Below are 25,947 nucleotides of genomic sequence, written 5' to 3' on the forward strand. Positions count from 1 at the left end.
AGCCTGGCAATAAAATAATATATAATGTAAAGATGCAATCCCCTTAATAAAAAAAAAAAAATCCATTCAATTCAGATAAACTAGAGTTCACACCAAAGCCTTTTCAGAAAGTGCCATTACAATATCTTGTCAATATTTTATAAGCAACACTTTTCAAATACAACTCTGTTACTCTTTTAGTGAGAGTAATATAACTTCAGTTTGTAGTTATGTATGTTATGTCCTCAGTTAACAGTGATTAGATGGCATGAGCTCTCACCTATAGCATAGACGTGAGGTGGCAGAGTTCCCAGTGACTTCCCCTGGTACGACTTGATGGAGTCGGGCCCATACAGTTTGGGGATGTCATAGTAAGGATTCACAGCTATCAATATATTGGCCACATATGTCTGTAAGAGATGTACATACAGGTATGAGTGTAGTCACTGTATTTAGATGACGTTAATAAACAGCAAAACAACATATATATGATTGAATAATGAGAGACAACTGAGGTGAAAATGAGCCCAGTGAAGGCTGCTCGGACTTACATTTTTTCCCTGACTTGCTTTCCCCATCTACCAGCTGTCCCTCATTTCCTAAGTGAGTGACTGGGATCAGGTTGGGTTTGCCAGTCTGACTTGGTGACCCCTTTCTAGCCTCCCTTTCCTCTTTACCACCTGGTGCTTTCCCCCCAGGGAAACAAGGATAGGGATCCTTTCTCCATCTATCTTCCAACCCGTTACTGTATCTCCTTATGATGCAACTGAATAGTAGTGACTTTAAGCCATTGTAGGAGAACACATATGAAGGATTTATGCGTGTGCTAATGCAAGCTAGAAAAGGAGAAGAAGAAAACATACATAGATGTGGTCTTTATTGTACCGCACTCTGACATTGTTGAGAAGAGTGGCTTCATTCAAGTACATAAGGGAACCTGAAAACAACAGGAGACAAATACAATGATAATATATTATTTCTTGGAATACAGACCTTGTTAAGAATAACAACATTCTTAAAAGATGGTTGTAAAAAATAAATTAACAGCCAACTATGTGTTGACTTACAGTTGTCATCTACAAGTTTGTTGACATCATCCTCTGCTGGGAAGACTTGGCTGATCAGAGCAAGAAAGGTCTGTAACACAAACAGTTTTCCATATCCAATCCATATGATATAATTTCCAGGATGGATGGACATGCTACAAACAGCACTGTCTCTACGTATCATTGCTTTATGTACAAGTTTTATGTACAAGATTATTCATTGTTTACTTCTTGTTCTTTGAAAAGCTTATGACACAAAACAAATGTTTGTTAGCACCCCCCACCACCACCACCACAAAAAAGGGAGGCATATTAGACATCATAAAAAGCTAAGCAAGCATGCATAAACATGAATCATTCTTCATGGGTAAAGATCACAGTAATGATGTTTGGTGCGACATGTTCCCAGGCTAAATTAGTTACTGATATTCTCGTTCTATTGTTTAAGAGTCTGAGTTAATGGAAATAAACTCAATAGAACAAGCCGGCTGTGAGAGAAACAAGGGGGAGACATGGCAGGGTAATGAATTATTTGGTGGGAGTGCTACCGGATCTGAACACCTGAGTGAGTATGTGAGTGTATGTGGTGTATGTGTGTGGTAAAAAAGAGACGATGGTGGTGCTCTGTGCTCATCTTGTAAGACTTTATCAGATGAAATTATCAAAGTAGAACAATGACTGTTTCTGGTTATTCCCTACAATATCTATCTATCTGATTCTTTTGTCTTTACATTTACATTAAACTCCCTATGTCAATGCCACTGATTGTGACTGTGTGACCCAGTCTGTGTTATAATGCATGGTTTATTATCACAAACAGGCTGTAAGCATAAACAGAAATCAGCTTTGTGTACCAGTACCTTGGCTAAATCTGGGCTTACCCATCTACAATAATAACCATGTGAGAAATAAAAATGACAAAGAAGAGGCAGCCAGGCTGTGGGTTGTGTACTGAGTTGAGGCACTAATGAGCGCACTGCAGTAAACCCCCACCCCAAAAATACTCAATGGGCCTTTTATTCCCTCACTGAATGGGACAGAGTTTATGCCTTGCAATAAGAAACAAACTGATCATGATCATTCAAAGTTCACAGCTATTCCAAAAGAGATTCACTACCAACTCTTTCAAATCTTTTCCAGCTGCTTACTCAAACACCTAAATATGCCCTTTTTCACAGAAGATATTTTGACATGTCCCAAAGGAAAAAGCACAGATGTAAATAATAAAATTAATGATGGCTGAATTCCATTTAGCTGCTTTAGTTTCAGGGTCCTGGTACTGTGCAGAGACACTTTAGAGACACTGTTAATGTTTTTGATAACACCTGTGCGTTTCCTACTATAACAAGCCAAAATGACTGCAGTTAGCTGTGATTAGCTGAGGTTAGCTGTCATTAACCGTGGTGAGAACACATCAGACAAAACAAATGCAGAGGAAATTGCTAAGAGTGCATGACTGTTGTAAACATCAGAGGCCTGCCTGCTGGGGACACGTGACGGCTCAGGTGTAAGAGGTGGCCTTTACCTCCTAATGAGCAGCTCGGCCTCCAGGCAACTCTATCAGCGCACCTGCTGCTGCTCTCTTTATTTATTCATGCCTCTGGACATGGGGTCTCATGTTTCTCACATTTTACGCATTGTTGTGCTAACGCCTTTCTACCTGAAATCGCACTTTTGACCGAGAACATATGCATGTGTGTTTGTGTGTGATGACCCACCTTGCCCTTCTGGTTCAATGGCTCTATGGTGAGCGTGTCGGCTCCTATGTCAACGATCATGCCCAGCTGGAACCCGTCGGTGGGGTGGGGCGCCCATACTGGCTTCCCATCATCCATGGCTTACCTCCAAGTCAGCACAACAACACACCTGGGAGAGGGGGAAGAGACAGAAAGGAGAGGAGTTGCAACATAAATACAGGAAAGAACATATGTAGTTTAAAACAGAAATTCAAAGCACACAGTTTCGCATTTAGCTTCTAAGATTTTAACATTAATCCCGTGTGAGGGTGATTTCCCAGTGTCATTGTTCTGTGTTCTGTGTTTTTGATCACCTGATCCCGATTTGTACAGCATAGCATTTCCCTGCACCCTTCATTATCATAACAGTCTGAACTCTACATGTCTACATGAAAATCCTTTTAGCACATTAATATTTTGTCAGTAAACATTATCTTTTACTTGACATAGAGACTATGATTAAAATAGTTAGGTATGACTGATAGAACCTTAAGTGAAATCACACAAAAGCAAAGATGGAAATCATTTTATTGTCTGATCTAATAGTTAGGTATGACTGATCATTTGCATGATGTGACTGGGACCTGACCCACTGCCGCTGATGTCTGCTTCGCTTCCATTAACCTGTTGTTCCTCCTACTAATCTTGTCAGAGAGGATTTCCCACTGGAATGCGACTGGAGTTGTCTCCTGAGGGATTCCTGCGTTCTTTAGTGAAGATGACACAACCCCAAGTGACCTGACATAAACTGCCATCCCATATAAGACCCATGTAAGACTTTATTCTGTGAAATTGATAGCAGTAGTTGGACCACGGCAAATGGAGAGTACCAAATGGATAGTTTCTAATAATTTGCCTTAATCTTGTCTGAGAGCATCTTTAGTCAATGTGAAAGGTGTTCCATGTCATTTTAACAGTTCTTGACAGTTAATTCTACAACCGCAGAGTTCTTCAAAGCAAAAGTGCTGACATTTTGACTATCCTATTAGCTTCAAGGATTGGGGTTTAAATGTCAGAGAGGATAGGCACTGGAAACTGCTGATGCAGCCTCCAACACGGACTCAAAGATCAACAGGTACATTGACTCAGCATAATGGTGAATCCAACTTAGGGAGAGAATGGATGAATGAATTTCTTTTGGACCTAGATGAGGCAAGACAACAATGCTGTTGCATTATTTAAAATGTTAGATAGCATTCGTGATATTACTTCTACAGCTCAGTCGACAAAAAACAAGAAACTGAAAGACATTTGATTTCTCTGTGTTACATAAAAATGTCAATCATTTCTTTCTTACTAAACAGCAATCACATGGTGACAGCACTCAGACTTTTATTGCTTCGTTATCAAGCATATGTTCTGTCTGGTCAATACACCTACCTGGCTTTTGTCAATAAGCTACAGCAATTTCTAGTCACTCACTCACTTTGATTTGTAATGCGAGGCTCACATGGTAAACCCTTAAAATGGAGAGATAAGTTACAGTTGTTGGAAATCTATTGTCTCAGCAACCCCATTAGACTGTACATTCTAAATAACATTTGGCCAGATGCTTTACTTATAGACATAATGCAGATATGTCAGAATTTGAACAGAAATTAGAGGATTTGGGGAACACCTCTGTACATATGCTAATGCAAAATAACCAAATATGAGAATGTATAAAAGATTTAACATCTTATTTATACAAGCATGAATGTATGAAAACCTGGTTTTAGTGAATGATCTTTAATGCAGTAAGGACTGAATGTTATCACTGCTTCCGCTAAAAGTGAATGTAAGATGAAACAAATGGCTTGCTGCTTTGTCAATTTATTATCATTATATGGCTCATCTATTGTTGGAGCAATAATCTTTGTTTACAACATTTTTTGCCCAGTGGGGAAACAGCTGAGCAAGAGGATGCCAAGGCCAAAACTAGCACAGAACAAAAATTAGAGAGAGGCAAACTTCATGGCTGCTTATAAAAGTTTGATTCAATAATATACTTGGCTGTAGAAAGCAGAGTCAATGAATTGTCTTCAGACTGACAGGATGAAAACTAGAGCCACTTAACGCCAACACAGAAATCTGATTCTACAACATTCACTAGAGCTGGATGAAACATGTGCAAAGTAGCGGGTGACACAGAAGTGGATTTTGACTCCTATCCTATCCCGCTCCCACAAAAATAATCCTGTTGCGTCCCACTCCCTAAAGAATCATCCCATCCCGTTTAAAATAGCTTTTATTCATATTAGAAATGCATATTTATATTGACCATCCCAGTCCTATGATGAATAGACTCCCATCCCGCGGGAATCCTACAGGAATCCCGTGACCCACCGGTTTCCCAAATAAATGTCAGCCTCAAGCCTACAAAGGCTGGATCTGTAACTTTCAGAAGCTGCGTGTACACTACATGGATGCCAAATGGAAATTTGCAGTGGTGACCATTTGATTACCAAACTTGAAAACCGTAGAATTGTTAAAGGTTAATTGACACAGCATTCAAACCACATTCAAACATATAATCGGGAAATGCACCAGAAGGAGGGAGAATGAGATTACTTTCCCAGTCTGTTATCTTCAACCTTCAAGTGTGAGATCAAGGCTGGGGGGGGATCATCAAGACTGTCTGTGTTAGATGACTGATAGCCATGAAGCTTTCCCACAGATCCCTACTTCAGTCCAAGTTTAATTACATTATGTTCAAACAGGAAATATGCTCAGTTCAAAAGTATAAAACCAGAAAAGGCCTAAATATCTACAAACATTCTGTACAATAACACAAAATTCATGTGAATCTGTCATTCACCAAGAACAGTCTAAGTCTGCTGCAAACTCAGTTCCACACACGTCCTGTATGTCTTCATAAGAGCACTGCACAATATACCAAGAGCTTTGGGATTCTCCTGCTACTTTCTGGTATTTCATTTAGGGAGATGGCCTTTACCCTAAACGTCTACGTCAGAAAGCAAAGGCATCACTGACTCCTCTCAACAAAACAATCCTCTTAGTGTTTGACCCTAATCCAGACAGGGAGGTGAGACGCTTCAAGTGAGCTCTAAGCCCAACAAAATAAAAGCAAGTGATCAGTTGCGATACAATGCAAATCAGAAGGCCGTCACATTACTCGTAAAACACAGAGACACATAAAGTACAGAGAGAAAGAAAAATAAATAGACACACAGACACACACACACACACACACACACACGAATGGACACTGGCTCCCAGTTAAAGCAGGACACACAAGCACGCCTCTTGTTTCCTGCCTCTTGTTTCCTGTTCTCCACCAGGCAAAAGGGACATGGAAAATGCACTGGATTTCGACAACAGGCCAACAGGATAAAGACAGATGTACAGACACATCAAATTGTCAGAGGTGTGATCTTCAGACAAGATAGATTTTTGGTTTAAGAAGGGTTGTCTTGACAACCTTTTATATACAGTCTATAGAGGCAACAAGTCAGAAATTGTAGACTGAAACACAGAGAGGAGATTAGACAGTGAAATGAAAAAATAAAATAAATAAACCTTATGTTACCATGTTATCAAGTATCAGGTATCAGCAAAACTACGAGTTTGTAACAGTGATACTTTTAGGATGTCATGCAGTTAAAATGAGGCAACATGGTTTACTGTCTCACTGTGATCTTTCAAGTCAGTTCAAGACAACTTCATCACTGAATGACTTTAAACATATCAATCCTCTGTTAGAGACTAATGGTAGCCTACTATGCCCCTTGTACTGTCAATAATTCGTTACTGCAGGAGTTTGTCAACAAACTAACACCATACTAATGCAGACATGGCGTGGTATTCATTAAATTACGTTATAGGTAGTTAGCATACACAGTAGACAACGGTACTCACGCCATTCGTGTCACTGTAAAGGTGGAAAGTAACGTTACCTCTCTGACCCTGACTATTCGCTAAAAAAGTATAAAAGTTAGACAAACGCGGGGACTTACGCCTTGTTTACTTCAGACAGTCAAATTTAAGTCCCTCATACGGATGTGCAGTTGTAGCACTACTCCTACTTTCCTCCCGGCGCAGGACAAGACGGACGGAGCTGCAGGATAGCAGGATGACAGACTATGTGCTCGCGCTCCGGTGAGCACAGGTGACGTCACTCTGACTGTACGCTACTGAAGGTGCATTGAGGTGCTCCTCGTAAGATCCTGTGTCAGGTACGTTTTTGTTTTTTTTGCTGGCTGTTTTTGCGTCTAAAAATCCAGAGGCAGCACTGAATCCCATCGTGCAACAGAGAAGAAAATAAGCATTGGGAAAGTAGACTACGGTATGTTATTTTTTAATATCGCAGACATATTTCCTAATTTGGCTTATCCCCCTCACAGCAGCAGAGAACAGTGATGTGCACCTTTTCAAGTATGCTGTAAGTCACTTTGTAGTAAATTCCAATTTTAAAACTCGGGTCAGACAGATATGTTTTATTTTTATTAACTTTCTGGAAACTGTGTACTTGGACCCATATATTACTACATTTAGCCAACTTTATGCACTGTATGTCATTATGAGGAATATATTACTATACTGTATTTTTGTGTCATTATAAAACTGAAGTTAGAGTATAAAGTGAGCGTGCACGCACACACACACACACACACACACACACAGCTACTTCACTGGCTGCATTGAAAAGACAGCAAATGTTGCCTTGAGAGTCATGAATATTTGAGAGGCAGGTAATCTAAAACTTTTGGGGGGATTTTAGAAGGAGACACCCAATCCACCATTGAAAGCCACCACTCGGTTTGTAAATCTAATTAGGATATCTGACACTCCAGTACTGAACAATATCCGATTACTGACTCTAGATGACAGCATTTAAAAATTAACATGAAATATTTTGTTCACAAGCTAAAAGTCTGGAAGTTAGTAGGCTAATTGCATGGTATCCTAAATAATGCAACAAAGACCAGCATCACTTACATATTTTATATTGGGATCCTACAGTAGGCTATCCTAGTCTCCAAACAACAACAAGGTCTATTGTAGCCCATAATTAGCCTATGAGTGGGGATTATGCACCAGCCACCATTTTATTGTTGTTCTTTTCACTTCACTGTGGTTAAGAAAATACACACCGGCGAATATTGGGATTTCAGTATATTTAAAGTCTGTAATTATATTTATTTTATAATTTTGACTATGTGTTACGTTAGTCGCAGTAATTGTAACTGATGCAAAAAGTAATTGTACATTTAGATCCAGACCAGTCGTTTTTGTGGGGGGGGGGCCACAAGACTGTGCTATTGTACTTGTATGGACAATGGCTCCGTCAGGTGGCCACAAAGGGGATGAGCATGTCTATGAAGCCCGAAGCCAAATCCCAAACCAGAGGCAGACAAGAGTGAAGAGAAGAGAGGGGAGAGTTTATCATCACAAGGAACCACAGCACTCTTGGGAAATGATAGTGGCAGAAATGCTATTCAAGCGAGTTATCATATTCACAGAAAATCCTAAATGCTTGACTTGGATTGACTCTTGGGGACAGAATTACACAAAACTATATTAGAGATGTAGATTAGAGATGTATGGTTTAGCTTCAGGGTAGACTCAGCAGTATCTCTATTGTTCCTAAGAAACACACACGCCAGACTCCAATTTCAAAAATCTTTTCTGACACTGAACACAGTGTTGTTTTCAGTAAGATGTTGCAGACACACACAGAACGTAGTGCATTTTGAAAGAACATAATTAGATAAGATACGTACATAGAACTAGTACACTCATTACACTCATTATACTCACATACATTATTTAGCATCTGCAGTGAAATGCATTAGCCAGTGTCACACAACCCATTATAAACCCCAAACTAACTGAAGCACAGGTAAACCAGAACTACAGCTACATAGTTCTGTGAAATGATTTAAAATGTTCTGTAGATTAACTTGCTTTTGAAATATCTGAGAGAGTCTGAAGTTGTGTCAGTGTATTTATCAGGCCCATTCACTGTCAATCACTCCACTACTTTCCCAGCCAATTATCTGAGGGGCCCCAGCTGCTTTGGACTTTATCTGTGAACTGTTTATGAAACAGCCTATCACACACATTCTGTGGTGCCTGTGGAAGAACATGAAATGTTTCTGTAGGACCACCAGTGTTCAAAGCTCCTGCAAGTCTTTGCAAGTTGCCAACACTTCTCTACTTCTGTCTGGAAATACCTCTACAGGTAGGCCATCCAGATTTTGATATGCACTATGCTGTTAAACCCGTGATGAACAAAAAAAGGTTCTCTCTGGGGTTATATATTTATTCCTGACAGGTGTTGCAAAGTTTATAATAAAAAAACAGAACATGTCCATCCTTAGCAATTTACATTAAGCATTTATTTAGGATATGTATGGATCGGTATTGTATCTATGGCTTCAAACGTGCGGTTTTCGCAACACCCAAATATTTCTCAGGATAAAGAAATCAAGCATTTTGCAAAGCTCACTTTGATTTGTGAAAGAAATGCTGCATTTATAGGTTCTGATCAAAATGGGCTGTTCACTTATCACAATAAGGCGTGTTCTCTCAGAAATTCAGTAGCCTGTAATCTGGATGTAATGGATAATGTCTTTAGTAATATATTATAGAAGTCACTGTCTTCTGTTACTTCTGATTCCAGCTCTGAAGTAAGGTATTTTAGATACTTAGTCACTCATTATATATTTTGTTTAATGATTTGTATTTTCTCTAGTGAAGCCCACCAACCAGCCCATGTAAAGCATGATAGGAGAGAAGCGGTTATTGCCCTTGATGCTAATGTCTGTGCTGAGTTTACTAACACTACAGACATCATATGGAGAGCCCTTGGCAGAGGAGTCCTGCACGGTTCAGATCCTTGTCCCTGGACTCAAAGGCATGTCGTTCTACATACTTTCTTATGCACACCATACAAAGTACACAGAATCAGCATTCATATTTACTTATTCTGCTTTTTCTGCAAAAGGAGAACCAGGGGAGAAAGGACAAAAAGGTGCACCAGGGAGACCAGGAAGAGTTGGCCCTCCTGGAGAGATCGGTATAGTTTTTGCACTTGCAACAAAGTGAGATGACTGTAGAATAATTTTTGTTTTCAGTGCAGGGAAACAACATTTACCACACACCCAAACGTAATTTTTTCACACTACTACTAAGCCGAAAGAAAAAGAACTGGGGTAAAGATCACATTGCTTGGGCTGATAATGCGCTGTTACATCACTACCAGGCCATCCAGAGATGGCCATGTGTTTACATTTGGGTGAGAGGCTGGAGGAAAAATGATTTGCAGAATCCACTGCTGTGGACAAGTGTTTACTGAAGCCCTTAACGAGGAGTGGAGGGTGTTTACAATATTACACAGACTCAGCATTTTAATAAATATACCTTAGTGGAAGGATATAGTGGTTTGAGAATTTGAAGTTATTTTTTTCATCAATTCATTTGTAGTCTTTTAAGGTAGCACAAGAGATAGCAGGGCCTTTTAAAATAGATTGTACAGAGACAAAATGTTTTTCTTTTCAGGTCAACCTGGGCTTAAAGGTCAGAAAGGCATAATGGGACGTTATGGAAAAGTGGGCCCAAGTGGGATGAAAGGTAATTAGAAAATGCCAAAAAGTACTTCTCATGTAGTTATTTAGGGATGAATTAATATTAAAGTATAATATCTTTATGTTTTTATGAATAATTACATTTCATATCTCAGGGGTAAAGGGAGACATGGGGGATCCAGGTCCAAGGGGCCCTAATGGAGATCCCGGTGAGATATTATACTGTGTTGTTCAGTTTGTCAAACAGATTATTCCAGGATTAGACAGACGCATGTTGTGGAATTTGAGAACTAAATAATACAGCCGTGTGGTAATCCCCTACATTTTTGCCTTATCAGGTGTTCCATGCGAGTGCGCACCAATGAGAAAGATGATTGGAGAAATGGACATACTTGTGGCCCAGCTCTCCTCTGAATTGAAATTCATTAAAAATGGTATGATCTGAGCATTACTTAAAAAAACCCAAATGTATTTGTGTGCTATTGCTTCACTTGCTATCCTCACAGAACTGCAAATGCTGGGCATGTCAATGTGAAATGTATAGAAATACAAGTGCTCATTTTTCAGCACTGCCCTCCCCTGCAGCTGTTGCTGGCATAAAAGAGACAGACAGTAAGGTCTATCTGTTGGTGAAGGAGGAGAAACGCTACTCCGAAGCTGAGGTCTACTGTCAGACGAGGGGAGGGCACCTGGCCATGCCCAAGGATGAGGGAGCCAACACGGCTATCGCAGGTTACATAACCGAAGCGGGCCTGAATAGAGTCTACATTGGCATTCATGACCTGCACCGTGAGGGTGTTTTCACCTACGTGGATCTCTCCCCTATGACCACTTTTAGCAAATGGAGAAAAGGAGAGCCCAACAACGCCTATGATGATGAGGACTGTGTTGAGATGATGGCCTCTGGGGAGTGGACTGATGTGGCGTGCCACCCTACCATGTATTTTGTTTGTGAATTTGACAAGGACAGCGTGTGAGCTCAGTCTACACTAAAGAGACTGCTTTAAGAAAGGCTGCATATAATGGAACAAAAGTTAGATGTATTGTTTGTGATATAGTCTGTCTTTTATCTGTATATAGGATGACAAAATTAAATGCAAGTTGTGCAAACTGGTATATGTTCTACTTTCTCTGTTCCTCATAAGTTTATAAGGTATTTATTTTCGAGTTTTTGTTCTTTTGTAAGAATTTAGTAGTACACCCTTAATCTCACACTCTGTGATTCACTTGTGTTTCTAACAGCATGCCAGGCAATGTATTGAGTCTTTATGTTATGCAAACTATCCACTGAGCATTATTTGCAACAGTACCATCAACAAACAAGACAAATAAGCAATTGTAGAAGGCTGTTTGTGCATAAAATATGAAATTAAAAGGTTTTGGTTCCAGTTAGGTGCTTTTAATCAGAGAAATGGAGTACACTATTCATTCTATATACATATTCATATAATAAGTTATGTGGTGGTTGGTGTCAAATAAAGATTCACTGATAATAAAAGAAAAAAAACCTAGAGAAACAGTGTCTATTATTTTCTGCCTGTGGGCCAACTATAGTTGAACAGCAGCTGAACCAAATCCAGCAGCATAAGACAGCCTCCACCCAGTGGAGGGAAACTGTACTGCATTGTAGCCCTCTGGGATGTCTTTTTTGACTTGCCACAGTGGGAAAAGCACAGGTCTTACTGATAACATTAATGATAGCTGCGCTTTTTTCACATGCCAGTGTGACAGTATGCACTATATCAAGAGCCTGTAATTGAAGCTGTAAAAAAATCAGCCATCATTCACTGTATTATGTACACCTGTGCCTTCCTTATGGTGAAAAGGTGTACTGTAGCTATCTACAGTAGGTGCAGACACTTAACTGATTTTGTAACTTTAAATTATTTGGTCTTCATTTGGATCTTACAAGTTTTATCTTATTGACTTTTATTACTGTTTTTATAGTAAAGCATTTTGTAACATTGTTTTTAAACGTGCTATATACATAAAGTTATTATTATTGTTATCTAAAAAAAAGATATAAAAAAAACAACCCACAGTCAATAGAAAAGACCCTCTGGAGTATGCTAAAGTCCTTTGAGTGCAATAACTCAGGCAAAGAAAATCCTATGGGTGAACAAAGTCTGCGTCTCATGTATTATCTAGAGAGCAATGCATTTACATCCAAGTGTTCGCACATCAAAGCATCCACTTATTTTTTTAACGGTTTCCTGTGGAGTTTTTGACCTCGACTAGTGCTATGGAGCTGTTTTTCTATGAGTGGGTCCCTGTTTAGTCGTGACGTGATACAGCCAGGGTTGGGAGGATTACTTTAAAAATGTATCCAGGAAAATTTGTAATTACATGTTTAAAAATGTAATCAGTAAAGCAATCAAAGTACCACAAAATTAAAGTAATGTAATCTGATTAATTTTAGTTACTTTTGGATTACTTTAATCCCAAATAGGCAAGTGTATGCTCAGTGTATTTTTTGAGAAACAGAATAACAAAATCTCCCATTCCCAAAATCCATGTTTAAATGTTTTTTTTCGATATGCTTTTCACTATGTCATCACTATGGCAGTAGCCTATCTTTCCCATCAATGACAAAGAAACGTTGTTTTGTATGTATTCTTGATGATTTAAGTTTGTCATTTGGAAAACAATTTTAAATTGTGACTCATGCTCATTGTGCACTTGTATTAATTTAACGTCCAATGAAAAGATTTCTCAATGTCAAGCTGCTGAAGCATAATGTTTCTGGGACCGGGCCCCACTGATTACTGTACAAAAACACAAGTTTTTTTCACTGATTTTGGTCAAACTGGATCAAATTTGGAGAAATATTAGAAATATGGAAAAAATATTTTTTTATAGTTTTCTCTCTGATGTCCCCCTGCTGCTCTGCCTCAACTCTTTGATTCACAGAGTTTCCTGATGGACAGATAGCTTTACTTGCTAAAGTTAGTTAACAGCTAATTAGCTGCTGTTATTAGCTCAGTTAGGTGTGCAACTACTGGTGAGATTAGCTCTGCCCCTACTGGGAGCTCGGAGCACGGGGGGAATGTTAGTTAGTGTTAGTTTTTACCATAGACTGTATAAAGGTGTTTAAGTTACAAGGGATAATGTTACGGTGTAACTTTACTGGGAGTGGGCAAGCAGGTAACGAAAACTCACTCAGCAGCTTACCAGTGAACACAGCATGAACATGACCGAACACAGCCTCAAAGACCAACAGGGAATCCAGTATTGAGATGATTTACATCAGAGCTTCTTGGTGGGTGGCTTTACTTTTTCTAAACCACTAACGTTAACTATAGCCAATTTGCCGGTCTCTTGCCAAACCCGGCAAGAAAACCACATCTGTACTGTAGTCCCAGTGGTCAAACTGGCCTCTGTCGGTCTCCATCTACAGTCTATGGCTCGGTCCCGGTCCAGCTGCCGTGTTCACTCACTGAGAGCTGGAACCAGTCCTCGCAGAGTCTGGATGACGGGGTAGGGGAGTAAACACACATTTGCCTCTATATACAGTCTATGGTCTACTGGCTACTGTAAACGCCACGTCCATTTCTAGCTTTGTGTTTTTACAGAAACACGTACATATACAATAGTCTGTAGTCTGTATATTAAAACATATATGGAGGCAAATAACACTGCGTTTTCTGTTTCATGGAAACGTTCTGCTTAAAGTAATCCCTATGAGTAATCCCTGACTTTTTCAAAATGTACCTGTAATCTGATTACCTCTTTATTTTCTGTACTGTAACGGAATAGTTACTTTTTTGTGTCCTGATTACGAAACGCCGTTACGTGTAATCCGTTACTCCCCGGAGTAAGCCAATGGTGTCACACTGCTCCACTGATCAAAAGATAATGTGCAGAGATATACAGGAATGGCGGGCAAAGGCAGGAAAGAAGAATACTTGATGTAAACAGTGGAGGATTAAAGCTTTTAAGAAAAGTGTTTTGTGAGGAAGGAAAATGCATTCGTAACATCTGTTAGACCCTCAAAGATGCACACAATGTGTTTTGGTGAATAACGCTGAATGAGAACGGGAGTTACGTTCTGTAACCTGGATTCTATGAGTATAGGCGCAGCCCTCTAAGGCTATCGCTATTGGTTTACCCCTTCCGCGCGCTTGCGCGTCACTGATAATTTTAGTCTACGCCCACCCACAGCGTGGGCCTCTCCTACGTCAGCACCTTGTATATATACACAACGGTGAGACCCAGCCTTCAGCTCCCAAATGCCTTTTCTTCAGCACTGAGAACCAAGGTCCAGTGAGACCTACAACTTAAGAGGCCTGCGGCTATACTCAGAGAATCTGGGTTACAGTACGCAACCCCCATTCTATTTCGTATAGGCTTCGCCCTCTAAGGCTATCGCTATTGGGTTAAAGACGAAGCAGAGAGTCAACGCCTCACTGGCCCATACGGTACCACCAAGCACAACTCACCTGCCCAGAGCCATAATGAGCCACCCAGTCGCCCGCTGACCGCGGCATTGGTCTCAGCGTGCGCGCGAGCACCGATGACCGGGGGCCGACCCATGCGTAAATCGGGAAACTGGGTGGGGCCCCGCAGCCGTACAGACGCAGGAATGTTCACGACAGCAACCACATCAGCTGCACCCAAGGCAGGCCCACGTAAGCAGCGGCTGCCCCGCCACACTGTCCCGTGGGAGAGGGCGCACCGCACACGCACAAGGAGGATCACTCAGCCAAAACAATCAGTACTGATTGAGTCAGAGAGAGATGGGAGACATCCCGCAGATAGAAATGACGACCAGGAGGCCACCGTGCAGATGTAAGCCCCGGCAGACACGTAAGCCTGGGAAATTGCATCACACAGCCAGTGAGACAGGCGTTGCACCGACAGGGGAAGTCCCTTGGGCCGCTCCCTGTAGTGCACAAACAGACGCTGCGAACGGCGCCAGGCGGCCATGCGCGCCACATAGCAGGACAGCGCTCGCACTGGGCAGAGGAGGTGGGACGTGGCGTCCTCCGCCAACCCATGGGGGGGAGGAAAAAAGCCGCGACCGAAAGGAGCTTGTAATGCTTTTAGGCATTAATGCCGGGTTAGGCCGCAGGATAGCCGAGCTAACGTCGCCCTGAATCCGGAGGCACAACGGAGCCACAGAGAGGGCAGCTACATATCTGACCCTCTTGGCCGATGTCAGAGCCAGGAGCAAGGCGACCTTAGCCGAAAGGAATCTCAGGTCCGCCGTCTCCAAGGGCTATAACGGGGCTTGGGTTAGCGCGCATAAAACCAGCGGCAAATCCCACTGTGGGGCAACAGGCCGCGTCACTGGCCTGCGCCTTCGCACCCCTCTAAGAAAGCACTTCACCAGGGGGTGGTCGATGTTCAATGAAGGTTGGAACGGGGGAAGAGGACAGCGGCTGGGGGACCCGTGGGGGGAGAGGGTGGAGTCGTCTGACTCCTGCTCCTCCGGCAACAGCATCTCAATCACTTCGTCCAGCGAGTGTGGGCCACACTTCCTCGTCGAGGACGGCTTGCCGGGCCGAGGCAAGCCTCACATCGGGGATGAAGATTCCCCGGCAGGATGAAGCCCGAAGACATTGTTCTTCTCGCTGTACGCAGATTACTCTTTTTCTTCTTCTTCTGTCTTCTATGCTCTTAGACTTCAAGCTCAGTGCTGAAGAAAATAGGAAGCCGAAGGCTGGGTCTCACCGTTGTATATATACAAGGTGCAGACGTAGGAGAGGCCCAGGGGGGTAAACCAATAGCGATAGCCTTAGAGGGCGAAGCCTATACGAAATAGAACAACTCCACAGGTAACCTTTAGCCACTGGTGCACAGAGATTAAGAGAGTATGTGACAAAGTAAATGTCCCGCTGCTACCCACTGATTTTCCACTTGACAAGACACAGGAGTCTTTTCTTTGAATAATCAACACATTTTATTGTGTCATATGGAAGCACATCACTAAGAAATAAAATGCGACCACTTGAGCTAAACACCATATACTACACTTATGTTATTTCATGAGTTGTTTATTTGGTGTTGATGGAGAATTTTCTATATTAATATTGCTTTGGGGAAAATGTTGAAATGTATCTTAAGCAGTGATTTAAATCCGATGGTGTGGACTAAACACACTGGCATATAGTGTTGAGCTAAATTAACACAGACAGTTTTGCTGTGACATGACTATTATTTAAATGTATTGTCTAAACACAAGGGTTTAAAATAATAATACATTAATTAAACTTAGTAACAATATGACAGCATGATGACAAAAACAAGACATCACGTACCTTAGGTTTATACAGCATTTTCATCTTTGTAAATCCTCTATGGTTTAGTTGTGTGATTAATAGAAGTTGTCTTGCAGCCCTGGCTGCTATTGTTTTTTTGGGTGGGCATCCCAGCTGAGATGATATCCTATTGAGCCCCTTTAAGGAAAGGAATTTGAATATGCATGATGCCGTTCTCTAATAAAGCACAGCACCATTCCCTTAAGAAATGAATATTTAATGCTGAGATGAATTATGCATTTAATTGACCAGGAGTTGTCTGGCATAAACCAATTAGGTGCCATTATTGGTGCAATCTCTGGTTACCTTTGTTGTAAACAATTTGGACAGCACTGTCTAAAAGTGGACTGGCAAGTAATGAAAAAGGTGGTGAAAAAGTGGGCTGCAAATGGGAGACATGGCTACTGTGCAGAAAAATGAGGAAAAACACATCCTGCATCAGATGACAAATCCAATTCTGTGTCCACAATGGACATTTTCATTTCCGTACTGTAATAGTGATGTTTTCACTTGTGCTCGTAATAAATGGACTAAAGTTTCATCATCATCATCATCATCAGTGAACAGCCTCCTGCACATATACAGCATAAAGTTGCTTAGAGAGACAGATGAAACAAATGGTGAAGAAATTTTAAATTAAGACAAAAAGACATATATACATCTGAAAGAGATGGTGGACCAAATCTAGGTGTGCCAGTAGCCTATTGGACTTCAACACAAAGTCCCTCAATTTGTTTATGCATGATGGTCAATGGTAGGTTTGCTTAAGGCAATACATCATATGTCTAAGCTTGTTGCTGTCTTTCTGGTCAAAATATATTATTTATAGCAATTTTAATACAATAATAAGGTTTTCTTGATTCCAAAGTCAGCAGGCCAAGGACTGGAGCAGAATCTGAATTTCTGAGGTCACAGAAATATGGGGCCATTGACAAAATGAATAAATAAAATACAATTTCACAGCATGTAACATATAATTAAAATAAATAAGAAATTTCCATATGGGTTAAAAAAGCCAGCTTGTTGGACATTGGATGTACTGTAACGTTCCGGTCTTATTTTGAATTGTGACTTATTATGACTTGTAGTATGATTAATTTTCACCCTGCTGGTTACCTTGGAAACACTTACGTTTTGGAATCAAACACTAAATCAGCGTTTACTCGTGTTACATACCAAAGGAAGAATCGAGTAAACAACAACACAGCAGTGGATAGGTTTCTCACCTCTCATGTGGAAGAAGTGGTTTCCATATCAGATGCTATCTCCAGTTACGTCTAAGGAGGCTCAACACACCTGCGAGTGACACATTTACTTTTGACACCAAGCGCCATCGTTGTTGAAACGGTTGAAACTGCTTCTGTTAGCTTAGTAAACTATGCCGGGAACTGCAGGGGCAGCTGACCTGCCGCCGACAAAAACAATAATTGTCTACAGGAACGGAGACGCTTTCTTTCCCGGAAGGAAAGTAGTCGTGAATCCGCGGCAGGTGTCAACCTTTGACAACTTGCTGACCTATTTGACCAGAGGGATTGAGGCTCCGTTTGGCGCCGTGAGGAAGCTGTACACTCCCACAGAGGGACACAAAGTTCAGCATATGGACGATTTGAAGCATGGGAGTGCATATGTTGCAGGCGGAAATGAACAGTTTAAAAAGCTGGAGTAGGTATCATGATGTTTGGTGTGTCTCTGTGTGTGGAGGGGTTATAGCAGGGAGGTCATATCACTTTGACCGAGAAGGTGCATTTTTCAGGTCTAGAGATGTCTTCCATTTATCTTGATAGATATTCCACTAGTAACTGTATAGGTTTCACATGTAAGTTAGCACCTGAAGCCTTTGGTTTTGAGTCATTTACATGATTTTTTAATGCCTTCCAGCTATTGTGAGATTACACACAAGAAGCCACAGAATAAGGAAAAAGAACCGGTAAGACCACCTTTTGTGTTTATCAGTTATACTGAAAACGATTAAACTGGGCTGGGTGATAAGGCCAAAAATGTTATCACAATGAAAACATTTCATACCATTCGATATTGATAATTATCACAATAAATCATCAAATCATTTCTTCTTTCAAGTTTAAAGGCTTGATTTTTGCTCCTAGGTGAAAAGTTAAAGAAAACAGATGGTTAATTGCATGGTTAAACTTTTCTTTATAGTCAGAACTGGACAAACACTTGATGCCAAATAGTGGATCACTTCAATAATCTGAGGTAGAATCTTCAAAATGATTCTGTTAAAATCATTTTTTTTTTTTTTACAAATATGATTAGTAAATCTTTTTTTTCAGTCCCTTTTCCTCAACAAAATAAATATTTTAGTAGAAAAATTAAGTGCAAATTCGTTACTGATTCAGATGAATTAAATCAAACATTTATAGAACATATATTGAACATTTGTTGTGTTTGTTATTGAGGAAAATTATATTACGATAATTATCATTATTGTTTTATTGCACCTGTCACACTTAACATTAGTTTGAGTCAGAGATTTAAAATGCCTCATTCCTTGTTTACCACTTGTCTATTTAGATTTCCGACACCTGTTTTTGACAATTTCAGATCCTACCTGTTGTTCACAGCAGATTAGTAGTTTCTGCTCGCTGGAGGAGAACTTCTGATGAGTCTTGTACGATAAAGTGAGTACTGATTTTAAGATGGATACAAAGTTATCCTAAAAAAGACGAAAACATTTAAATAACACAGCAAATCTTTGCTGTGTTATTTAAATGTTTTCTTCTTGTTTCCTTTTCAACAATTGAAATTTGTGTCTCATCTTTTGTTGCATTTCATAGTGTCTTCACCAACGGAGATGTCTTGGTTCCTCCAGCTCGAATACGGATCCCAAAGTATACTCTTAGAAGCTGGGAAAATGTTTTAGCAATGGTGACAAAGAGAGTGGGTCTTCGCACTGGGGCTGTGTACAGGTAATACCCCTTGTCATGTGCCAGTGATGGCAAGAAAAAGTATAACCTGCAGGTTTTCTCTATTAAGAAAATAGGACCTGACTCTAAAGAATAGGTTAGGAATAGGAAAGGTTTTTGTATTTTTTGTTTCAAATATACTATGAATCATGAAACAACTGATTTTTCTCCATGTTTTGAAATGAAATCAACACACATCAATAATTGTACATTATAAGATTTTGAAAACTTAAGTTGTCAAAAGTTAGCCAGTCACAATATTGAATCTCAATTCTCTGTGGTGTATCAGATTCTCTAAAATAGGTTAGGGTAATATGATTAGTTTCCAATCAGTTTAAATGCAGCATGGAAGGATGTTTCTAGTTAATTTGTGAGTCTTGTTGTGCTCAAAGGAGTTCATAAGAAAACTGCTTGTGGGTTTAAAATATGTGCTAACATTAAATAAAACCGATCAAACAATATTTGAGACATCTATGTCGCTTCAAAATCCCCACTGATATTCATAGTTCAGTCAGAAAACATTGCTCCAATTTGTGGCATTTTTTATCCCAGGCTTTGCAGATTAGATGGACGTCCTGTCTGTGGTCCCACTGAACTTCAGAATAACCAGCACTATGTTGCAGTTGGTGCAGAAAAGTTTAAAGCTCTCCCATATGAGCACCGCACCCCCTGCAGGGATTTAATCCGGGAAAACAAGATGTTTGAAGGGTACCTATGATCTATGAGACCTATGATTTTGAATCAATTAAATACATTTTTAGTTATGTATTTTAAATAAACATGGATCACTATTTTGATGTAGAAAAAAGAGAAAATATGTTTTTCTTGCAGCCAAGACACCCTGCCTGCCATTAGAAAGACAAGACATGCAAAGGATGTGGTGAGTACTATTGCCTCAGAGTTGGCCGCAGTTTGCCATCTGGTTGTTCACTTTATCACGACATGCTAAAGTCCCTCTAGTTTACTGCTGTAACACCTTGGTAGTATTGTTGTTGAAAAGCGTGTCTTTGCACACACAGCATTTCAATTAACATTTCCCATGTGTGAGACTTGTTGTGGGGGTGCAATTCGTTATGAAACAGGGCTATCATCAATCACTGTCTGCAGGAGGCATTGAGTTACCTTGGCTTTCCACTTTGATGGGTAATCCCCACAGAGACAGGCTGGCCCACTTGATCAAGTGCAGTGAGCCTCATAGACAGATCATATCCACCAGGGGGACTTCACTGACTGAAAACAAAAAAAAAAATCTCTTATTCAAACTAGAACCCGGTATTGTGATTAAGTAGACAGTGAAGTGCTTTGAATTCACGTGAGGACTGCGCTGCTGTGGGCCCGAAATGAACACCAAATCACACTGTGAAGATGAGAACTTGCCCACTCAGCAGGTTGAGGTGGTGATGGGGGGCCCTCCTGTGAGAGAGGCGTCTGACATCTGATTTTTCTAACCATGACAGATGACAATGCTGTGGCAGATGCCAATTTTTTTTCAGATGGAGAAAAATGCCCCATGTCTTATCTCCAGCTGTACCTGTGGTAGAGTACTGTTAAATTCAGAATTATGCTGAATATTTATTATTAATATATTAGAATCTTTCTAAATGTTGTGGCTTAAGATTTCTTTATTTCATTAAAATCTATCAAACCATGAAATAATATATGGAACCCACACTGGTATATCAAACTTTGCTTAAATGAGGTCCAGTCTTTATGTAGTAAAATCTGAATCAACACTGCTAAGACCAAAGCCTTTGCCATTTCACACAGTACCATGAGGTGGAGACAGAGACAGAGCTATGCTGGGTTTTTCTATCCACCATCTATTTGTAGTATTAGCCATTCAATGGACATGATGCTGCCGCATTTCACTCCCTTCGCATCCACGTCTGATCCCTCATGAATTTGTAAACATGATTTGACCAGTTAATAAGGACCTTTAAGAGGGGAAAGATACATGTGACAAAAATCGCCCACTCCGTCTTGATCTGTCAGCTGTTTAGCTTACTGATTACACATACATTTATAGGGTCATGTCCGTCATTAATTTCTGTTTGACCTCACAAAGCTACAGCAGTCTGGTTTGAAATGCCTGTAAAAGGATCCTTTAAACATGCCCACTGAGGCTGTGTAAAAATGTAAACTTGTAATGTAATCTTGCAACCTCGATGTATGGGAACAGTGTCTGTCCCATCCTGTCCTGTCTGCAGCGGCGGCAGAGCGTTTCTGCGCTGCTGAATGGGACATCTGGTCTGGAGCAACCATTGAAGTCTAAACTGACAGCTCTGCACAGTGTAATATTGAAACTCTCCAGCACACCATGTTCCCACTGGAAGCATGCATTTATGCTGAGTTTGGTGTTCACAGACATGATGAGGTAGAAACTTTTTGAGGTAGACATTGTATAAAGAAAAGATTAATAGGAGGGAGAGGAATGCAAAGAGAATAACGGTGTGCATCAAAGCTGACTACTGTCATGTTACAGTAATAATAATGAGCAGTGCAATTGAGTTTCACATGTACATGAAAGCAGCCCAGAATGGCTGACTAAACCTTAAATAGCTGCTCTCCCTGACATCAGCCATGACTGGCTGCTGCTCCCCATTTCGCCGCTGTTTCTGGATGATCTCATTGGTGAGGGGAAGTAGCAATGCCCCATGGAAAACTCTACCCCCTCACTGCTGCCAGCATGTCTGCTTGCTGAGGACCCTGCCATGGGAATGGCTGCTGCTGATACCACAGCCAGCATGGCTGGATGCTGGTCGGTCCAATTGGTTGGGACCCATGTTTTCCCCTGGCTATCATATCACGGGTGTCCTCTTGTTGACTCCTGTTCACTGCCACTTGAGAGGGCCGCAGATTACTTGCCGCTCGGTCCCCCCTGAGCCCCCTTCACACTAACTCTAGCTCTCTCTCTCTCTTGGTTACTCTCTCTCTCTCAGGGGCCTCCTGATACACACAGTTGTCTGCTCCCACAGGACATGGTACTGTAGATATGTTATGCCGAACGAGGGGAGAGATGACCTCAGCTTTTCCACTGCCGTGTTTGTAGCTGGGCTGCTACTTGTACTGTACTCTCCTGCCTCTGAGGCGCCCCTCGTCCTCCGCTTTCTCCTCCCCGAGTGAGACAGTCTTGATTTGACTTTGTTGATTTAAATAAGATCTGTTTACATCTCACCACCGGGCTGCAAACAGGGAAAACAAGCTGTTAAATTTTTGATTGCCCAGATGTATTTTGATTCTGCTCTTTATCACGGAGTCATTTCACATCACTCACAGACGAATTGAGGTTATGAAACTGAATTAACAGCTTACCGCTGCGACAGTGCCACTGCTCTTCTGTCTTTGATCTCGTGTGGTTATGTGGACACTACGGCGCTAGAGTGTGAACTCTGTTTCAACTCTCCTTTCGCCGAACATACCAGGCAAACTTCACTCTTCTTTTGTTGTTGTATCTTTCTCCCTCGGCCCACCAACGGCTGTAGAAATTCAAAAGAATATCAACAGACTTTGCCTCTGCATTAAAGAAAGCAAACAAGTGAAGAAACAACGCTGCTATTCCCCAGAGTCCATGTTAGTGAGCTTGCAAACACCATTGCCAGTAGTGTATTCTGCTGGAAGCCTGAGATCACTACGCTATCCCCCGAGCCAGCCCAGGGATCCAGCCAGGCAGCTGCAGTAAAGAGTGCTGTAGCTGAAAAGAAACATTAAGTCTGCTCTCTCCTGCTCTGTGACTGTGTCTCTCATTCTCTGTAAGGGAGACATACCTCACCTTGCTACCTACAGAAGGGATGAGGAGCCTGTGAGGGGAAAATTGCCTTTTGTGGAAGCATTAATTCAGATGTGTACCCTGCTGTCTGAACATCACTCTGAACTCTCCCCACTGTTCTCGCTCTTCCTCTCTCGCTCCTTCACTCTCACCCACCATGCAACCCAAGCCCCCCCCCCCCCCATCAATAACCTTCTGCTATCTACTGCTGAAGAATAAGTTATTCCCTGCAACTCCCTCCCTTTCCCTTTAAGCTTGTTTGGATTTTCGTTGTTTGATCTGACTTGATAAATAAGACAAATGCAGTTAGAAATTCATGGCTGCCCATGTCATCAATAAATGATTAGTTTGCCACACTCCCTAGTGATTGATAGGTTGCGCACAGGATGTATTGGAACCAGATGAATTCAATACAGTAGGAGTCACCGGGGAGCTACAAAGCATATCAGCTCATGAAGAATTGAGGTCAATGGAAAATGTAAAATGTTGAAAAAGAGAGGAGAAACAAGTTTTGCCCCGATGTATTTTGTCTTTTTTCCCCCTCTTATTTCCTCTTTGCAAAACAACAGCAAAAAAATCGATGATGAATCACAGAGAAATCTGAGAAAATATGCTTTAATCTCTGCCTCTGTTTTCCTCTCTCTTTTGTCTTGACATGTAGTTTGCTCACACAGGCTTTAGAGAGGACCTTGAGCCCGCAGCCAGGGGCCAGATGCAGAAACCCACAGCCAAGCTGCAGAGAACCAAACAACAGAGGCAGGTGTCCAGAAACCCAGTTCTCCTCTCAACAGGGGGTAAGTAGAGCAATTCTATAGAAATATCTCTTTCTCCTCATCTCTCTCTCCAGAACCCCCTGCCCTCGTGTTTTTTCCCTCCAACACATCCTTTCTCACTATGACAATATGAAGAAACCTGTTGGCTTTTGAAGACGAATGTATATGCGGGTGGGTACAGTATGTGTGTGCACTTACGTGAAAGTCTGCATGTGTAGGGCTACATTTGGGCACATATGTAGGCATGTGTATGTGAGGACATGTGAGTTTAGCGTGTGTTGGCAACATAGAGGAAAAACCAACATTTGGCAGGTGAAGGAGCTTTATTTTTGACTATCAACCTGTTCTTTTAAGTCCAAACAGAACACAGCTCCCTGCTCTTTGAAGTCTTGTTCTGTTTAACATTCACAGAAAAGACTGGGGTTTCTTTCAAACACCGTCAAAGGGCCTTAAATCATAGATGAATTAAATCAGGCCGGTTTTGTTGAATATGTATACAGAAAGCCTTGTTAACTGTGTGGGGGGAAAACAGAACGCTCTGTTTTTCTCCTGATGCGCAGATCAAAATGGTAATAACCTATTAATCACAAATGATGCTGACAAAAGAGCATAAGAGTGACAAAATACTCCTTTAGATCGATGGGTTTGAACATTGCAGCAGTAGTGCTGTTTAAAAGTGACTGTTTATCATAATACACAGTAATTGTGTGTTTGCTTCCTCTCTTCAGTACCACATATGGCATGACATGATGTAGTAGCATAGATGGGCTAATTGCCGCAGTCTGAAACCTGCCATCCTTTCATATGTTGCAACTAAGACAGCTGACATTATTAAATAGAAGTGGCTGTCTTTCTCCTCTTTGGCTACAAACAACAGCATCATCCTCATAAGCCAGAATGCTGTTCCCTGGCCATATTTTGGACAATTGATCATATCTAGTGTGGTTTCCTCGCACAAAGCACAGTACTAAGACCCAAGGGTTAAAGATGAAATTCACAAGTTTTCTTTGAAACAAAATCACCTCTTACAACCCTTCATACAGGCAGTAGTTCTGTGTAGTGTTTACAGGCGTCATCTGGTATAGGATCAAAGCTTTTGGCACCAGATTCCTTCTATCATTTTGCCTTTTTTTTTACTGGAGTGAGTCTAGAAAGAGATCCAAAAGTAATGGCTTGACAGAAAAACATAATGAAGTCTACATGTTTTGTCGTTGATTAATTGCCTCTTTTGAGCTGAACTTACTAACCGCATACCTTTTTCTATACATTATTCCTTTGTCTTATCACTGATTAATCTAACATGCTTTGCTATTTATTATTTACTTGAAATTACTTAAGGTTATTGAAGTAGATTCAAGCCAAATAGTGTGTTTAATTATTCACATTGCACCTCATATCAGATTCAGCAGCCACAGACAGAAAGGAGTTTGTTTACAAGGAAAAACAGTGTGACGTTACCGTATAAGCTATTCCCCACATGCATCAAGAGCAGCCTGTCACTGTCAGCGGCTAACCCTGGGCCGAAAGTTCACGCTGGCTGGCCATATTTGTGGCAGGGCAGCTGTGGCTTTCTGTGGCCCTTTCCTCTGTGTTACCACTCTAAATAAATAAATGGCATGACAGCAACATTGATCTCTTGAGAAGTTGAACAGGAAAAGCAAAGGGAGAGGACGGCAGGGCAGTGAGGGATGGAGGGGGTATAGAGAGAGGGAGCGAACGAGTGTGCAGAAGAATGAGACGGTGACTGCCAGCAGATGAGGTAATTGTGATTAATCACTTTTCTCAGAGGGCAGCGTGTTCCATGCACAAAACAAAAGAAGTGAGGTGGCAGGAGCAGCCGAGGTGCAGGAAGAGCGCCAGTTGAAGGTGGACCTGCCAATTGATCAGGTAAAGCACCCCCCCCCCCCCCCCCCCCCCCCCCCCCCCCCCCCCCC

At 41.2% G+C, this 25,947-nt stretch overlaps 4 protein-coding genes across 20 annotated transcripts in view; 2 read left to right on the forward strand and 2 right to left on the reverse strand.

Annotated features, from left to right (window-relative positions):
- The window catches only part of LOC123979047 (unconventional myosin-VI-like), a 52,576-nt gene extending 34,429 nt beyond the window's left edge, over positions 1 to 18,147 (reverse strand). The window contains exons 1-5 of one of the 2 annotated variants that reach the window (XM_046062762.1): positions 17,777 to 18,138; positions 2,744 to 2,891; positions 1,047 to 1,116; positions 843 to 916; positions 260 to 389 (exon numbers count right to left, since the gene is read on the reverse strand). In XM_046062762.1, coding sequence (XP_045918718.1) covers positions 260 to 389; positions 843 to 916; positions 1,047 to 1,116; positions 2,744 to 2,860 — 391 coding nt within the window. In that variant the 5' untranslated portion in view covers positions 2,861 to 2,891; positions 17,777 to 18,138. Of the gene's footprint in view, positions 1 to 259; positions 390 to 842; positions 917 to 1,046; positions 1,117 to 2,743; positions 2,892 to 17,776 lie in introns of both variants that reach the window. The other variant, XM_046062763.1, reaches the window with a different exon arrangement.
- The window catches only part of wdr93 (WD repeat domain 93), a 49,318-nt gene that overhangs the window by 18,904 nt on the left and 4,467 nt on the right, over positions 1 to 25,947 (reverse strand). The gene's annotated exons all lie outside the window — the stretch shown is intronic.
- Positions 8,814 to 11,404, forward strand: colec11 (collectin sub-family member 11). Of its 2 annotated transcripts, none has more exons than XM_046062776.1 (7): positions 8,814 to 8,945; positions 9,459 to 9,620; positions 9,711 to 9,782; positions 10,265 to 10,336; positions 10,446 to 10,499; positions 10,629 to 10,724; positions 10,858 to 11,404. In XM_046062776.1, exons 2-7 carry the CDS (start codon positions 9,488 to 9,490, stop codon positions 11,265 to 11,267), a joined length of 837 nt encoding a protein of 278 aa, XP_045918732.1. In that variant the 5' UTR covers positions 8,814 to 8,945; positions 9,459 to 9,487; the 3' UTR covers positions 11,268 to 11,404. The 2 variants fall into 2 exon arrangements, with proteins under 2 accessions (XP_045918732.1, XP_045918733.1); XM_046062777.1 differs by having other exon boundaries at positions 10,876 to 11,404.
- LOC123979049 (doublecortin domain-containing protein 2) overlaps positions 17,684 to 25,947 on the forward strand; it is a 131,248-nt gene continuing 122,984 nt past the window's right edge. For all 13 annotated transcript variants that reach the window (XR_006827136.1, XR_006827137.1, XR_006827138.1 and 10 more), the window contains exons 1-8: positions 17,684 to 18,212; positions 18,429 to 18,477; positions 19,113 to 19,189; positions 19,346 to 19,477; positions 20,027 to 20,182; positions 20,306 to 20,354; positions 23,902 to 24,034; positions 25,800 to 25,900. Coding sequence is in view for 5 of the 13 variants with exons in the window: in XM_046062768.1 (XP_045918724.1) it covers positions 17,929 to 18,212; positions 18,429 to 18,477; positions 19,113 to 19,189; positions 19,346 to 19,477; positions 20,027 to 20,182; positions 20,306 to 20,354; positions 23,902 to 24,034; positions 25,800 to 25,900 (981 nt within the window). In the remaining 8 variants the exon portion in view is untranslated. The remainder of the gene's footprint in view (positions 18,213 to 18,428; positions 18,478 to 19,112; positions 19,190 to 19,345; positions 19,478 to 20,026; positions 20,183 to 20,305; positions 20,355 to 23,901; positions 24,035 to 25,799; positions 25,901 to 25,947) is intronic.

This window comes from Micropterus dolomieu, linkage group LG11, assembly GCF_021292245.1.
Source record: "Micropterus dolomieu isolate WLL.071019.BEF.003 ecotype Adirondacks linkage group LG11, ASM2129224v1, whole genome shotgun sequence".
Classification (NCBI taxonomy): Eukaryota; Metazoa; Chordata; class Actinopteri; order Centrarchiformes; family Centrarchidae; genus Micropterus; species Micropterus dolomieu.